Raw genomic sequence first — 17,388 nt, 5'->3', positions numbered from 1 at the left:
TGAAGCCAAAGCCTCGGGAGTCACCCCCTGCCCGTCCCCAACAAGACCTCCCCCCCCCCACCCCCGCCCCCGCAGCTCCCGTGTCTACTCGGCTTCCACTTCACGTCTGCTTGGGGAGCACCGCCAAGTGCCTGGGTGGTGCCTCAGTTTCTTTCAGTCACACGGAGTCCGGTCGTAAGGCCCATTCCTACACCCCACCCATCCCCAGTCTGAGCGAGCGCTAGTTACTATTCTCTGGCCCATCTCTTGCTGCCCCGGGGAGGCCGGAGGGGCTCTTCCCGCCTCTCTGGGCAACTCCGGGGCGGAGCCCACCTGTGCTTCGTGGGCGGGGCCGGGGCGGGACAGGTGGGTGGTGCGGGTGTGCGGTCGCGCCCTGAGCCGGGAGAGAGCTGGAGCGGGAGGAGGCGAGGGGAGCGGCGGGCAGGCGCGCACCTAGGGCAGCCGCCTTGTGGGCAGTCTGCAGGAGCGAGCGAGCGAGCGGCGGCGAGCCTGAGACCAGGAGAGGCGTGGGGAGGAGAGGCGAGCGCGAGCGCGAGCGCGGAGGACTCGGGGAGGAGGAGCCGGGCTCTGCTCCGGGAGACCTGAGCCCGGCGCGTGGAGCCCGTGCAACTCGAGGGACCCGTTGCGCGCGGAGCATGAGCCGGCGCCCGGCTGGAGAGCGGCCGGGGGAGACGGCCTCGGAGCAGCCCTGAAGCGCTGGGTTGGGACTGGGACTCCGTGCGCCCGGAGCGCTGGGCCCGGCCGGGGCGCCGGGGGCTGGGAGGGAGCAGCCCGCGCTGGCGGCGGCCACTCCGGCGCAGCGCGATGGGGAGCCCCCGGGCCGCGCTGCTCCTGCTGCTCGTGCGTCCGGTCAAGCTGCTGCGGAGGCGCTTCCGGCTGCTGCTGGCGCTCGCCCTGGTGTCGCTGGGGCTCTGGACTCTGTATCTGGAACTGGTGGCGTCGGCCCAGGTCGGCGGGAACCCCCTGAACCGCAGTAAGTAGCGCCAGGGGGCGGGGGAGGGCGCGAGGTGGGAGGAGGCAGTGCCGGTGGCTCCCGCGTTGGGGGGACCCGCCTCTCATCCTTAGCTCGGGTTTCCACCTCGTTTTCGTCTCCAGGTGCCCGGCGCCGCCCCGCTGCCTGCTCCGGGAGAGAAGTGGGGGTGGGGAGCCGCGGGGCCGGGCGCCGAATTCCCGAGCCGAGCCCTGGCCGCCAGCCGTACGGGCCGCGGCATCCTTGGGGCTGCTCGCTTCTCCCCTCGGAGGGCGACCAGGAGAGAGGCTCTCCGCCCGCCCCGTGGACATGCTGGCCGAGACTTGGGGCGCCTCCAGCCGCGCTAGGCTGGCAGTCCCCTTGGAAGAGAGAGCGCGGTCCCCGCGCGGGCTCCTATGTATTTGTGTCTGGGATGCCCTCGGCAGTCTAGTCTCCACCGAGGCCACGCGCTCCAGTCTCCGCGGACCAAACTTCGCTCACCACATTCTCTGCGGCTCGTTCCGTTTCCCCTCCTGCTGCGTTTTCTGCGGGTTCTTTATTTTAACCATATCCAGGAGAGCTACCTCTCCTCCCTCCCATAGGCCACTCCCCTCCCAGCCCCTTCCTCTTCCTCGAAGCCTCCCACCTCCTCACCAGCCGCCCGGCTCCTAGTCCTGGCCGCCCCTCCAGCTAGTTACCTGCAGCCTGCCTTGGGGACCCTGCGGAATCTACTAAACTCCCCAGACCCTACTCGAGGAGACAGTGGACGGTACAGTGGACCAGGCAGTGGGTAGATTCCGACTTTTCTTTTTTAACTTAGCCAAAGCCACTTAATTTTTCTGTGCCTCAGTTTCCTTCTAGGAAATGGGGAGGGAATGGTCTGTTTCTCTTTTTACTTCAACAGGCAAGGCTATCTGAGATGGTTTTCAATTTACTACTGATGGAGCTAACAAAGTAAAACTCTGCAAGTGTCAGGGACTGTAAAAGATCAATATAATATTTGGAAAAAGGAGTGGAGAAAATCCCCAAACTACCAGGTACCCTTCCCAAGCCGGAGGGGCAGAGGTTCGTAATTCTAGCACATTGTCTCCCGTCTCTTCACCTCCCCCTTTCGGGAAACTCTGAAGGAATGACTGATGAAATTGCTGGTGAGAAGAAGCTCTGACATGTCCTGTGTCAACTCATCTGCCCAGAGTTGGGTGTGGTGCTTTGCCTCCTCCTGTGGCCAAAGAGGGGGAATTAGTAGGGTCAGTAATTTAGCTGCTTCAGGGTGGAGGTGTGTGTTTATGGAGGAACCTCTCGCTCTGTGGCAGTTGAAATAATTCTGGGCGTGTGAGTTGGGAGAGTGGGGTTCTAGTCCTGGTTCTGCCACTAACTAGTTGGGTAATCAAAGGAAAAATGGCAGCTTCTCAGGTAGAAGGAGAAAGTTGGACTAAATGACCTGCAGGATCGCTCTCAGTGTGGATACTAAGCTTGCGTGATCTCCCCTCCTTGAGCAACTAGGAGAGTTCTTCCTGCTGATTACCAAAATCTGCCTTCCCAAAGCTAGTTCCCTCGCCGAGCCTTGCTCTTCCCTCTGAAAGAGAGTGAATCTACTCTGCCATCCACGGCCACTCAGAGAGTCCCAAGTGGATGAGCCGGTTGGAGTGTGTGTAGGTGGGAGGCCCTGGGAGAGATCTCCTTTCTCTCCACCTTGGGAAATCCCTTCTCAGTGTGGCCCCCATCTTATTAATGTGGTAGCCAGTGGGATCCCCTGCACAGATGAAAAACAGAAAGGAAAGCAGTTGCTTTGTGACCCTGAAATCAGCGACCTCCCTTCCTGCACCCCCCAACACATACTTTTCCTTTACCTCAAGAGTGTTTTCTGCTCAGAGACTGGAACCGCTTTGCCATAATGATATCTCACACTCTGGCTCCCAGCCTCTGTCCCCTGTGGGCTGTCTCGTCCTTAGCCATCAATTCTTGGGTCTGTGTGGTGCCCCTCCTGGATGAGTCTAACTCTCTGACTGGGTTTCCTGATTCTTTGTTTCTTTTTCCAAACTGACCCTTCTCCAGAAAAATGCTCCCAGCTTTCTATTCCAAAATTGACTTTCTGTTTTCCTGTCATTTTTAACGAGTCCAAGCCCGGGCACTGATGGATCACTTGTTTCCTCTTCTCAGCCTCCTAGAAGCCTGAAGCGCTTGCCTCTGCTTTGCAGCGTGGCTTTTCACACTGGGCTGTCCCACTGTATTCTATGCTTCCCTTGATTTCCATTTGGAATGAGATTTAGAAGGTGGCTGTGGTTCCTGGCTCCTTGTCTTCTATTCTTTGTTTTTAAGAAGCCAGACGAGCATCAAAGTCCTCTCGTGTCCTATGGGTCTTAGTCTCAGCTCGGAGCTATTCCTCGGGGGCAGAGCAGGGGAGGAAGAAAGGTAGGAAGGGGTTGGTAGCATTCCCTTGTCTACACCCTGGTGTACAACAGCGACCAGGGTAGTAAAACTTCTCCTTCCAGGACTGTACCCGAGGCCTTGACCACAGCAACTAGAGGCCCATCTTGGCTCTGCTTCCCAACAAGCTGCCCTGCCAGCTCACTCTACCACCAGCTTTCCTGTCATCTGTAAGGCCAGCCTCTGATACCAGGACCCTTTCATTTGCCTGTCCCTCTGTGACTGGTACATTGAATGTGGTGCTGGAAGAAGTGCACGGAGAGATGGCAGTCACCAGCTCCAGGGTGGTAAAGTAATGACAGGGGAGCTTGCTTCCTGCTTCGTCTTCATGGGATAACCCAGTAGTTTAAGATATGGATGATGTGCAATTTGGGCTCCATATGTAAAAAAAGATACAACCACTATTGGAGTAACTTCAGAGAAAAGGAACCGAAACCATTAACAAACAGAAAAAGGGTCTCTTGGACAAAAGAATTAGAGTTGTTCACTCTTTAAACAAACATGCCCTTTGCATATGCCTTGAGTAAGACATTGTCCTAGGTTACTTAGATATAATGAAGACCAGCGTATGGTTCCTGCCCTCTCACAGCTTTCTCTCTACCAGGGGAGTTCAGGTGCATATGTAAAAATAATCATAACATGAAACAATCCTAAGTTTTACAAATGTAGAACCTGGACATTGCTGTGACACTTCTGGAAATGGCACATGGCTCTTTCAACTAATGTTTAATGTAAGTGGTGACATTTGAGGAGATGTTGAGTTGGTAAGATTTTAATCGCTGTGGAGAGAGAAGGCTATTCCAGGCAGAAAGAGCAGCATAAACAAAGACTAAGAGTCAGGGAGAAGTTAGTATTTGGGAATGTTGAGCATCTGGGTTTGGTGAAGCAGAGGGTATGAAAGAAAATATGGGATGGTGCCATGTTATGAAAGACTTTCAGGGGCTGGCCCCGTGGCCGAGTGGTTAAGTTCGCGCGCTCCGCTGCAGGCGGCCCAGTGTTTCGTTGGTTTGAATCCTGGGCGCGGACATGGCACTGCTCATCAAACCACGCTGAGGCAGCGTCCCACATGCCACAACTAGAAGGACCCACAACGAAGAAGATACAACTATGTACCGGGGGGCTTTGGGGAGAAAAAGGAAAAAAATAAAATCTTTAAAAAAAAAAAAAAAGAAAGACTTTCAATAACAACCTTAAAGCGTGGCATTCATTCAGTAAATAGAGAGAGCAGTTGAATGTTTTAGAACACGATTGCGTGGTGGAATGGAACTCAGGGAAGGGTAATAGTAAAACAAGTTAACAATACTTTGGTGTGAATGGTGGTGCCTGAACAGAGTCCTGAAGGTCCCTTGCTGTGGCTGGCATTAGCCCTTTAGCTGCTGGGTCATGAAGCAATCCTGGGATCAGGTCAGAGTGGTGGTGGGGCATTCAGAGGTAACTCAGGGCAGTCACTATATACCAACACATTCTAAGTATTTTAGTATTTAATAACTAGTACAGCTGTACCGGTGTGTACTGGCTGAAAAGCAGCCCTGGGAACAGACTATTGTTGGAAATTAAAAACTCTCCATTCTGGCAGGTTTTAACAAGTTATACCCATTTGTTCAGATTGGATTAGCTAAGTCCTGCCTGAGGAGAGAGGTCTGGATTAAAGTGGTTTCTAGGTTCTTTGCTCTATAGTTGACCTAGCGCTGGGACCAGCTTGGTGCTGGAGCCAAGAGATGGCGTTTTGGCACAGAGCCAGGGCTGAACGAAAGCGTGTGTGAGCCTCTTTCTAGATCTCGCAAGGCTGGATCTGGCATGTCCCCATTTAAGTGGCAGGTTTACCTGCTGAACCTCAAAGTGTTCTCGAGCTCAGGAATTTGTCAGCTTTCTGCCTTAAATCTATAACACATCTCTCTGGTTGGCCCTTGTGATTTCTAGTTGACTTTGAGTGGGCTGAGGGAGGCATACCCCCAGATGTCAGGGAGGCACTTCAGCTCCCCGGGTCACCACAGGCGTTCCGATTTGGAAAGGACGCAAACCCTCCAGTAACAGAGGTAACTCAGGGCGGAACAGTAATCTGAGACGCAGGCAGGCAAAGAGGCAGAAAAAATGAGACAGATGTGTAGGCAGAGCAGGGATGGTGTGGCTTAGAGTTCAAACTCAGAGCAGAGGCGAGTGGAGAAGGGAAACACAACTGCCTCGTGTGCTCTGTGTGCCCTGGGACCATGTCTCATGCTGCCCTGGCTTCTTTCCCGTGGAACCTCTGGCTCCTGTTCCTGTGTCCTACTTACATCTCTTTATGCTGCCGTCCTGGTCACCCTGCTGCTGCGTGTATCTTCAAATCAGTATTCAATTCTGGGGACATACTAGGCACTCAAATAAAGGCCTTCTGGTTATGGTAAGCTCTGAACTTCCAAGCACCTGATATTTTTCCACTGGCAGATATTTTGTTTATCAGTGACTGATCCAAGAATAGAACCTAGGAATTCTTGTTCCTTCTACCATAATACATATGAACAACAATACCGTTTAAACACACATGCGAAGGTTAAGAATTAAGCCATCGATTTTTTTTTTTATACTTAAGTGTGTTTTCTTCAGACCTAGCACTGTCTGTACCAGGAAGGCAGTGTGTGACAAAGACGACCTTACCCAGACTTGGCATCTCCTTTTCCTGGCCCCTTCAGTGCCTGCTCTGACGTGCCCAGCAGAATTGCAGCAACACAGCCTGCCCTCTCTGTCCTGCCCGCCACCCAGGGACCCTCAGTCTGAGCTGAGGCCCCATGCGCCTGCTCAGTGGTGCTGGGGCTGCTTCGCATGCCCTGTCCTGGGAATTGTTCAGACGCCCTGCCTGGTTAAAACTGCTTTGCAGCGCCAGGTCTTCTGAAGCAACCACTTCTGAGCTGGTTTTAGGAACGGCTGGTAGTTGCACTGCAGTAATTTTCCAGGCCGTGGAGCCTGGTCTTGCCCTTTAGTGCTGAGCTTTATGGAGCAGAGCAGAGCAGCCGCCATAGCAGAGTTTGCTTTGGAAGGGGGCCTGGAGGCTGTTCTTGGAGTCGGCCTCTCACTGTCTAGTTCTCTACCAAGTTCCACCAGTCTCAAAAATCTACCCTTTTATTTTCCATGAGCACTTTTCCTTATACCCAAGGATGGTGAGGTCTAAACTAGGCCAACCATACATACATTTGGAGCTTTCAGACAATCCTTTGACCTAGCTATCCACAATTAATAGATTTATATCTTATCCGATATAAAAAAATACTACTGGAAGAGGTGAGAATAGTTTGGATGGCGTATATAAAGGATGTTGGGCTGAATACGGTATATATCCTAAGCAAAGCATGATGGGTAAATCTTTAAATTGTTACTGACTCTTAGGTTCTAAGAAGTGCTGCTTTCAGTGTGAGAAATATCCATTGGACAAGCAAAACTCAATATTCTTTTATCCTTGTGATATTTTAGTATGTAATTTATTTTTTATATGAAATGTTTTTTATTTCTTAACTACCAACCAACTATTTTATAAAATGAGGATGCAGATTGTCCTTGTGGTCCCTGGTTTTGTGTGTATTTTGAACTTTCCATTGAAGTGTCTTATATGTACAGAAAAGTACACGTATAAGTATACAGGTTGGTGAATTTCCACAAACTGAACACACCTGTGTATGGAGCACCCTGCTGAAGAAACAGGACCTTACCAGCTCCCAGCAGCCCCCTTGGGCTCCCTTTCAATCACTACCATAAGCATAGATTAATCTAGCCTTTGAAATTTTTTTTTAATTTTTTTTTTTAAAGATTTTATTTTTTCCTTTTTCTCCCCAAAGCCCCCCGGTACGTAGTTGTATATTCTTCATTGTGGGTCCTTCTAGTTGTGGCACGTGGGACGCCGCCTCAGCATGGCCCAATGAGCAGTGCCATGTCCGCACCCAGGACTCGAACCAATGAAACACTGGGCCGCCTGCAGCGGAGCACGCGAACTCAACCACTTGGCCACGGGGCCGGCCCCCTAGCATTTAGGAAAAAAAAAAAGATTTTATTTTTCCTTTTTCTCCCCAAAGGCCCATGGTACGTAGTCATATATTTTTTAGTTGTGGCGCCTTCTGGTTGTGGCATGTGGGATGGCACCTCAGTGTGGCCTGATGAGTGGTGCCGTGTCCTTGCCCAGGATCCGAACCGACGAAACCCTGGGCTGCTGAAGCAGAGTGCGCAAACTTAACCACTCGGCCATGGGGCTGGCCCCTAATCTAGCCTGTTTTTATACTTTATGTGTAAAAATATGTGATTTATTTTTAAAATAATATTTATGGTTATAAAAATAATGCATGTTCATTATACCAGATGACAGCTGTGTATCTGGACCACATTAACCCCTGCAAAATTACTTTTTTTTTGTGCGTTAGGCACCCCAATACAACTGATATAACTTAAAGAGTGGCCAAGGAAGACCAAGGCCCTAACTGCTAAGAGATACAGCCTTGTGAAATTCTCCATGAAAGCTGCGGCAAGAATGGAGCTGAGAAACATTGCTTATCCTGTGTATGAGAACCCCCCCAAAATGTTTCTTCTGGTCTTCCTATTAGAAATAGCTGTGCTTCTCTTGAGCAATCAATTTGTTTTGATTTTTGTTGGCCATGTAAATTGTATGACCACTCAGATTTCTCCCTTTGTATCGGTTACTAGAAAGCTTTAGAATTCAATTTTTGGCTTATCTGGAAGAAAGTTTAAAAAATTTTATGGTCTGCATTTTGGTAGCAATTTTATGCGTATCCCCTTTTTTTTTTCTTTTTTTCCCTGCAGCTACTTCTAGTTTATGTTGTCTTACATTAAGCCACTTTAATTTTTTCTGGTCCGAATCAAAGCATAAAAGAAATCAATGAAAGTGCCATGGTATATATAAAAGTATGAAGAAAAAATTAACAACTACCCATAATCCCACCATTCTGATCTAAAGATTGTTGAAAAGAAAAAATAAAGTATAATAAGCTATGATAACCAGACACTAGATTCTGGAATACCTTAGACAAGAATTCTAGATTAAAAAATAAAAAAAGTGGGGCTGGCCTGCTGGCATAGTCGTTAAGTTCGCGTGCTTCACTTTGGTGGCCTGGGGTTTGCTGATTCATCAAGCCATGCTGTGGTGGCCTCCCACATACAAAATGGAGGAAGATCGGCACAGATGTTAGCTCAGTGACAATCTTCCTCAAGCAAAAAGAGGAAGACTGGGGGCCGGCCCCATGGCCCACTGGTTGGGTTTGCGTGCTCTGCTTCGGCAGCCCAGGGTTTCATCAGTTCGGATCCTGGGTGCAGATGTGGCACTGCTCGTGAAGCCATGCAGGGGAGGCGTCTCACGTGCCACAACTAGAAGGAGCCACAACTGAAAATACGCAACTATGTACCAGGGGACTTTGGGAAGAAAAAGGAAAAATAAAATCTTTAAAAAAAAAAAAAAGAAATACTGGCACCGGATGTTAGCTCAGGGCCAGTCTTCCTCACCACAAAAACAGAGAGCTGAAAAATTATTTTTCTGACGTCTCTTTTTTTGTCTTTTTTTAGGTATTGAAAAATTGAATGACATTCAACAATAAATTCTGATTGAACAACCCAGGGGACTGGCTAGGAAGGCCAGAAACCTCAGGGTTGTCATGTGGGCTCCTACCCCCCCAGACCAATGGGGATACCATAAATAAACATGAAGGCGTGTGGCCATTGTCCAGCCGTGGCTTATGGATGCATCAAGTCACAAACATCAGAGAGCCACCCCTTTACTAACAGATGAGAAAACAGGCCCAGGGAAGAGATGCTATCTGCCTCCTCTCCCCGTTTCTTCTTTTAAACTGTTCTTGGGGTACCCAGCGGAAGCTACACGCATGTTCCACTCCATACCAGGGAGAATTGTGCTTTATGGCACCAGAAGCTGGGAAGAGGATCAAGGATGGGAAAGGGAGAAAGAAGGGTGGGAGGTGGGAATAGAGAAATGACATCCCAGACAGACTAAGGATTTTATACATAAATGCCCAGGAAATTGAGTGATGCGTCTTTTTCAATTTTTATTTATTTTGCAAATCTTTCTTATTTTGAGGAAGATTAGCCCTGAGCTAACATCCACCGCCAGCTCTCCTCTTTTTGCTGAGGAAGATTGGCCCTGAGCCAGCGTCCGTGCCCATCTTCCTGTATTTTATATGTGGGATGCCTGCCACAGCATGGCTTGATAAGCAGTGCGTAGGTCCGTGCCCATGATCTGAACCGGCGAACCCCAGGCCACAGAAAGGGAGCACGCAAACTTAACCGATACGCCACCAGGCCAGCTCCATGTTTTGCAAATCTTGAATGGCTTGCAGAGGTGATTCATTTTAAAACTTTAAATGTTTATGGAGCATTTACTTTTTTGTGTGGGACTGAGTGGGATTAAAAGTGTTGATGGTTCCTGGAAAAAATTATGGAATTTGAAGACAGAGCGGTGTTGGAATCCAAGCTCTATTACTCACCAGTTGCAGGACCTTGTATAAGGTCTTACTCCTTTCAAGCCTCAGATGCTTCATCTGGGTAACGGGGTTATAATGCCCTCCCTGTAGAGATTCCCTTATGACCAAATAAGAGTTAGTGAGTCTAGCACATAGTAGGTGCCCAGTTAGCTGTAACATAAGCCCAGCACGTATTAGGTGCACAATGAATGTTGGTTCTCATCTCGTTCCCCTGAATTTACAGCCTGGTAGGAATTAGAGAATGGCTGGGCAGATGGATGTCAATGGACACGTTCCTTATCTAGCCCTTTGCCAATGCTTCGTCAACTTCTCAGTCCATGGCACAGCTATGCCCAGTCTCTCAGCAGCCTCCAGGCCATCCATGCCCAGCACCTGCCCCCAGATATGCATTCTTTATCCACTCTTTTTTTCTTTATGGTATTGAGCACTGCCTTCATCTTTCCATCCCCATCCCAGACAGAGATTTCAAATGTTTGGGTTAGAAGTGAAGGCTTTCTTTGAGAATGAGAGAGATCTGGGGATATGGCAGGGCACACAAGCTCAGCCTTTGGGACATGGTAGGCCGCTCTCTGCTGCATGTCGCTGAGGACACTCTGAGGACTTGTGGGCTGCAAGGCAGCAACACTGGGCAGTTACCTCAGTTTAGATCCTAGCTGTGACTGCCTTATCAAGTGTCCTTGGGCAGAGCCCTTTTCTTTCGAGGGCTTCAGTTTCGTAATCTTTGAATGGGATGCCTCTTTCAGGGATAGGCTTGGAACCCCTCCTGTGTCACCACGGTGCCCCAGGGACAGTCCATCTTTGACCTTCTGGCGCTGGTCTTTTAAGATTCAGTTGCCTGAACTGAGAAGTGGCAGCTATCCCAGTGCTTCTGGCTCCTTGGCCTCCAAGGTCATCCCTGACAACATGGCCTCCATACAAGCAGTTGCCTCAAAGATTAAAGGCCTCTCTGCTGAGATCTTCTTACAAATCCTCTGAGCCATTCCTTTCCACCCTGCTTGCCAACCCAGGGTTCAAATGGATGCCTGCAGGCACGTGCGCATACTCACCCTCCGCTCACCAACCAGCTGGCCTCCTGACTCTGCCACCACCTCTGAGTCAAAGATGGGCGGGGAGAGTGAGGATGTCGAGGATTTCCTAGAACCGGGACAAAGTGTTAATATGTATTCTTAGTTCTTGGTTCTGTTTTTTATTTCAGCTGAGTAGGGGGCCTGGGAAAACGGAGAGGAGGATCGGGCGCTCCTATCAGGCGAACAACTTCCGACAGCAGAAGGCAAGGAAAATGGCACAGGCACAAAGAAGGGCAGAAAGTCAGGGAGAGAGACTGAGGGAGAGATGCCTACCCTGTTTTTTCACTTGATTCACTAACTATAATTTTCACATCTCTGTTTTATTTGGTTCTGTTTCAGATTTGGTTCCTTTTAAAATACTATATTGTTCTTTTGTTTTTAATAATTTAAAACAAATTCATTTTATCTAATCTATTATCTAAAGTTGTTGGTTTCCGTCAACTAAGGGGCTGTCAAAGTGTTAGCATCTGCTTGCTGCTCTGACGTTCACGTCTGATTTTTTGGTTCCTGGAGATTTCCCTTTCCTTATGAAGAGCTTAACTATGTAAACAAAAAGAAGTTTGTCATGTTTCATCCAGCATTTCTTAGTACTTTGCTATATTTTCCAAAAGGAAGTCCTTTGGCCTAAGTCTTTACGACCTCCTCCAGTTCCAGCCGTTGGGATTATGGGTGAGTGTGTCTAAGCACAGGTGAACACTTCCGCTTGAGGAATCTGGCAGAAGCTAAGTAAGTTTATGGAACACGCCTCCTGGAGTGCAGAGGCTCGCATGGTGTGAAGCCGAGGTTGAAAAAGTGGTTGTGACGTCTCAAGTGCCAGGCTGCTGAGTTTGGGCTTGGTAGGGAGCGACGTAAATTTTTCAAAGCAAGGATTTGATATTATGAAGGCAGTGTTCTCTTATTTTCATCCACTGATTCATACTTTAATTTTTCAGACATTTAGCAAATACCTTTTGTGTCCCAGGGCCTGTGATTAGACGTAGATGAGCTGTTGGAAGTTCGCAGGATGGCTTGCAGATAGAGAGGTCACTCAGGTGGTTATTGCAGTGAGCTAGAGTGTGGGCGATGGGTGCCTAGCTGAGAAAGATGACAGAAGAAAGCTGAGACCTGCCAAGGAAAGAAGTGGTGGAATTTGGTGGTAGATTTGATGGAGAAGGCGATAGAATGCGAAAATTCTGGGTTTCACACATGGTTCTCTGGCTACACTCTGCCGTGATCATTTTAATTAATGGCTGCCCTGCACACCCAACATCTCAAAAATGTTCTGGTGAGAATAAAGGGCTTTCATTTCTCCTTACACTTTCCTCTCTGGGACTTGGAAACTGCTGGTCCTGCAGAAGAATACGAAGGTACTGGAGACATTCATTCAACAAACAGTTATTGAGCACTGGTATGTGCCAGGCAGTGTTGTAGATATTAGGGACAGAAGGGAACCAGAAATTTAAAGGCTTTGCTGTCATGGGGCTTACATTTCATGAGGAAAAGACAGATAATAAATACATAAACAAATAGATGAGAATTTCAGCTAGTGATGAGTTCTTGGAAGAAAATGCAACATGGCAAAGGCACAGAGTTTCTGGATGGAGGGGTGAGAGAAAAGACCAGCTCGGAGAGGGAGGGGGCTCTCCAAGAAGTGACTTCCCTAAAAAAAGATGACTTAGGGGTAGAGGACATGATTAAGTACCAGCTGAATGTCAGGATTGCAAGTACCTTAGGAATTCGGAGAATGGGAGCTGAGTAGAAGAGGAAAACATGGAGAACAAGGTCATCGCTCAGTTTCAGGATGAGCATCTCCTTCCTACTGCCTCCACTGTCCTGCAAACTACGTCCTCCTTCACCTGCCTGGCAGGAATAGAGTCAGCCTCCGACTCTGGGTTTTCTGCTGGGAGTACCTGAGAAAGAGGTGCTGGCCAAAGGTTCTGTCTGGGCCTGGGGGGAAGTAATAGTGGTTGTTTTTGCCTCATTACAAAGTCGGATCCCAAAACCAGGACAGGGGCAGGGGATGTCCTATCGACAGCCCAGTTGGCATTAACCTCTGCCCCCTTCCCTCACAGCATCTTTTTGTGCCTCCATTAGTGCGCTTATCAAAGTCTGCCTTGCGTCAGAGTTATTCGTGTCTCTGTTGTCTTCCCCCACGAGATTGCAAATTTCTAGAGTGCTGGACCTGGGCATTTGTCCCTCTTTGTCTCCCTAGTGCCGAGATTTTTAACCTTTTGTGGCTCACATACACTTGTAAGAATCTCATGAAGAGACTTTGGACACTCCACCAGAAATTAGCCTGCCCCCTCATATATTTTGCATGCTATTTTGGGTAGGGACACAGGCCCCTGACACCTATCCATGGGTCCCTTGTTAAGAACTCTGCCTGAGTGCTTTGCCCAATACCTGGTACATGGTACGTTCCTAGAGTTTAATTGACGGGGGGACATCCTCCCAATTAAATCCCTGTACTCGAGTTGCAGGGGACGGATGTGATGTGGGAGAAAGAGAGCCAGGAAGCAGTCCCGCTGCTGGGAGACGCAGAAGAGCGTGTATACGCTCTGGAAGTAGCCATCCAGAGAGCAAGAGCTTCACCACTGCTTCTTGTCCCTGGAGAACCTGAGTTGGGGTCTCCTCCCCCTTGGGCTAGTCTTCTGTTGGATTCTTGAATGCTGCTCTCCAGTCTTGTGATATTCCTTCTAGAAATTTTCTTTTTTTTTGGGTAAAGATTGGCCCTGAGCTAACACCTGTTGCCAGTCTTCCTCTTTTTGCTTGAGGACGCTGAGCTAACATCCATGCCATTCTTCCTCTATTTTGTATATGGGATGCCGCCCCAGCATGGCTTGATGAGTGGTATGTGGGTGCCCGCCCAGGTATGCGAACCTGCGAACCCTGGGCCACCGAAGTGGAGTGTGCGAATTCAACCCCCAAGCCACTGGTCCACTAGATATTTTCTTTTATTCCTGCTTCATCTGGGTTGGTCTTGTGTACTCCAAGTAGGGTGTCCGAGAAGCCCAAGATGGCTCCAGAGTGTCTGGTTGTGGCAGTGTGCTTCACCGTCTGCACAGCATTGATGGAGTGCTGGGAAGAGGCAGGTGGGTAACTTAGAATTGAGTCGCTCAGCCTTCATCCATCCTGCCCGTGTTTCCTCCACATGGACACGGCCATCCTTTCTGCCTTAATCTGAGGTCGCTGTTGTGTCTTCCACGTCATCTACCGGTGTCATCACTCCTCCTTTTCTTCCTTCCTTCATCATGGCACAGTGGTCAGGAGCGAGTCTCTGAAGTCAGGCTATCCGAGTTTGCATCCTAGCTCCAGTGCTTGGTAAGCTGTGCCTCAGTGAGCAGTCTCTGAGCCTCAGTACGCCTCAGTTCCTTAACTGTAAAATGGGAATTTTAACAGTACGTATCTCATGGAGTTTTTGTTGACAGTTAAGTGAAATAATACCTATAAAGTACTTAGAACAGTTCCTGATACATAATGTTTAATAAATGTTAGCTGGGGCTGGCCGGGAGGTATAGTGGTTAAGTTCATGCCCTCCACTTTGGTGGCCCAGGGTTCACGAGTTCTGATCCTGGGCATGGACCTACACACTGCTCATCAAGCCATGCTATGGTGTCATCTCATATACAAAATAGAGGAAGATGGGCACAGATGTTAGCTCAGGGCTGATTTCCTCACCAAAAAAACCCCCCCAAAAAACAAAAAGATAAATGTTAGCTACTATTATTATCATTTAATCAGCTTTTAAAGCCCCTTTGTCTTTCTCTCTCTCTCTTTTTTTTTTCTGAGAAAGATTAGCCCTGAGCTAACGTCCGCTGCCAATCCTCCTCTTTTTGCTGAGGAAGACTGGCCCTGAGCTGACATCCGTGCCTACCCTTCTCTATTTTATATGTGGGATGCCTGCCACAGCATGGCGTGCCAAGCGGTGCGTAGGTCTGTGTCCAGGATTGGATCTGGTGAATCCCAGGCCGCCAAAGCAGAGCACGTGAACTTAACCGCTATGCCACCTGGCCAGCCCCTCTTCGTCTCTCTTTTGATTGTTTTTTGGGTGCTGTCTTTCATATATCATAAAGAATCCTAGGACAGGAATAGATCTCAGAGGTTTTTAAATTCCGAGATGGAAAATATCTGCATTTCTTATTCCAAGCCAACAGCAGACATCTCCAATTGAACAAGAAATTATTTTTACTGAGCCCAGATGCACTCTCAAAGTCTTTCTCAACACAGCTCACCAGGCAGTCACTGTAAATTGATTTGAGTTGCCCCTGAGAGTGTAATCTGTTTGCCCAAGCTCCTGATTTTCCAGTGAAGAATTGAAGCCCTAGAGAGTTTTTTTTTTACTGAGTTAATGATAGGTTACAATCTGGTGTGATTTCAGTTGTACATTAATGTTTGTCATTCGTGTTGTAGGTGCACCACTTCACCCTTTGTGCCCACCCCCCACCCCACCTAGAGAGTTTTAAGCAAGCTGTCTCGAGCGCGGTACTGGGCCCCGAACTCCTGGTGCCTGGGCAGCACTCCTTATACACATGGTCCCACTCACCATTCTGCCATGACTCATTCCCTTTTTCTTTGCTGAGAATGCTTCCTTTTGATGTCTGAGTTGCATGAGGTCCCTTTTTTCTACCCATCCAATGTTCCCTTCATTTTCCCATCTTAAGAACAGCCCATTACTACTAAAGAAGTGTAGAGCTTCTTAAAAAAAAAAAAAAGTGGAGTTATGATTTCCTATCTCATCTCCTTGAGTTGAGGAAGGATGGGGAATAGAAAAGATGAAGTTGATTTTAAATCAAAAGTATCTTGGAACACGTGAGTTGTGAAACCCTTTGGTAGAAAAGCCCATAATGTATTTTTAAAAATTGTCGTCTTCTTTACTCGTGTCTCTGTAGAAAGATACAAGCTGTTGAGGGCTGATGTTTTCATAATCCTGGTCCTAGTTAGCAAAGGGAAGTCCGTTACTGGCAATTCTATGTGAGGGCAGAAGATGAAATGGATGAGGAATTTAAGAAAAATTGCAAAGTCGTAGCAATAAGTGGGTTCAGAGCATGTTTGGAGGAGTACAGAGAGGAGGTGAAAAAAATATTCAAGCTGATTTAGCATGTTAAATAAGAATTCAATTTAGCTCTGATGCATGAAAATTGGAAAAAATTTTATAATGAACATTCTACAATAGTGAAACTTTATATTTTTCAGGAAGTACCACCTGTGTGTTATGGAGAAACATTGATTGAAGGAAGAGCCATTAAATTGAAAGTTGGTATTTACCACTTTGAGAAAAAGAAATGGGCATAAACTACCTGAGGTACTTACTGATAGAAAAATTAAGGAGGTTCAATTTCTGGGAAATGGTGATCTGTTGTAATATTTTTAAGGAAACAATTACGAGATGCTTTTAGTGCCCGTTACAAATCTAAGGTAGATTTCCGTTAGTTTAGCAAGATAAAAATATATTGTACGTAACTCGGTTTGCTCAGAATGATTACGCCTGGTATATTTAGAAATTGGGAGGCCTGAGAGTCAGGAAAACAAACCCCAAAACACCGAAAGTTGTTTCTTTTAAAACCAAGAAAGAAAATCCTCAAGAAAGGGTTGTTTTTCTATATTTTTCTGCTCCTTTATATCTAAGAAGGTTTGGAAAGTTCCAGGGTAGCGAACACTTCCCCAGCTGGGAGGGTTTTCGTGAGCCAATCACGTGAGGGAAGGAGTGGAGGGCGAGCAAGAACAATAGTACCTTGTTTTCTCGTGGAACCTCTCTCCTGGGAACTTGGAGCGACTTAGGCTGCAGTCCCATTTTAGCATCTGAGGTTGCTGCTTCTCTTCTCCTTGAAGGGAGATGGCTCCTTTCCACCTGTCTGAGGCGTCCTCTGCCACTGCCTGTGGGTGCATGTGGAGCAATGGGGAGTGGGAGGCGACACCCATCCCGCATGGTAAATCCTGGATGTCACTAGCAACACAGAAGGTACAGCCTGTTACCTCCTTTAGATAGAGGACAAACTAAGGCAAGAGGTGGCGTGGCTGGCACGACAAACCTACTGAGCCTACCGAAGGAGGCGGCTCATTCAAGTGTGCTGACTCTTGGCACTAACTAAGGGACAGGGGATGGTTCAGCTCAGCAGGCCACAGCATATGGTCTAGAATCTCTCTTGAGTAACTTAACTCATGCCGAGGGCATTTTGTTTCATGGCTGTGGCTTTGATGGTGTCACTGTCCTACCCTGCCCAGGGCCCTCCCCCAGACCAGTGAGCTGACGTTCCTTGGACTGCCAAAGCTGGGGTGGGAGGAGCAGGATTTGTAATCTCATCAGTGGCAGTAGAAGGGGATACACCTGCGGGGACCTGGGCTGCCTACAACCAGCCAAGGAGGAAGACAAAATGAACAGTTTTGGAAATATGGAGGAGGGGATCATACTTCTAGAGTCTTGATAAGGGAAAAGTTGAATACAGGGTCAGGTGCAGATGGAGGGTCCAGAAGGCTGAGACCTGAGGAGAAGCCAGCATGTTTG

At 48.3% G+C, this 17,388-nt stretch overlaps 1 protein-coding gene across 1 annotated transcript in view; it reads left to right on the top strand.

Moving 5' to 3' along the window:
• The first annotated feature begins 384 nt into the window (after window positions 1-384).
• Window positions 385-17,388, top strand: part of B4GALNT3 (beta-1,4-N-acetyl-galactosaminyltransferase 3) — a 94,169-nt gene continuing 77,165 nt past the window's right edge. Inside the window, exon 1 of the mRNA XM_023642955.2 lies at window positions 385-973. Within this exon, the coding sequence (XP_023498723.2) occupies window positions 805-973 (169 nt within the window). The 5' untranslated portion in view covers window positions 385-804. The remainder of the gene's footprint in view (window positions 974-17,388) is intronic.

The sequence above is a fragment of the Equus caballus genome, chromosome 6 (assembly GCF_041296265.1).
Source record: "Equus caballus isolate H_3958 breed thoroughbred chromosome 6, TB-T2T, whole genome shotgun sequence".
NCBI classification, from domain to species: domain Eukaryota; kingdom Metazoa; phylum Chordata; class Mammalia; order Perissodactyla; family Equidae; genus Equus; species Equus caballus.
The sequence above is the reverse complement of the archived record's forward strand: the minus strand, read 5'-3'. Positions and strand labels throughout refer to the sequence as shown.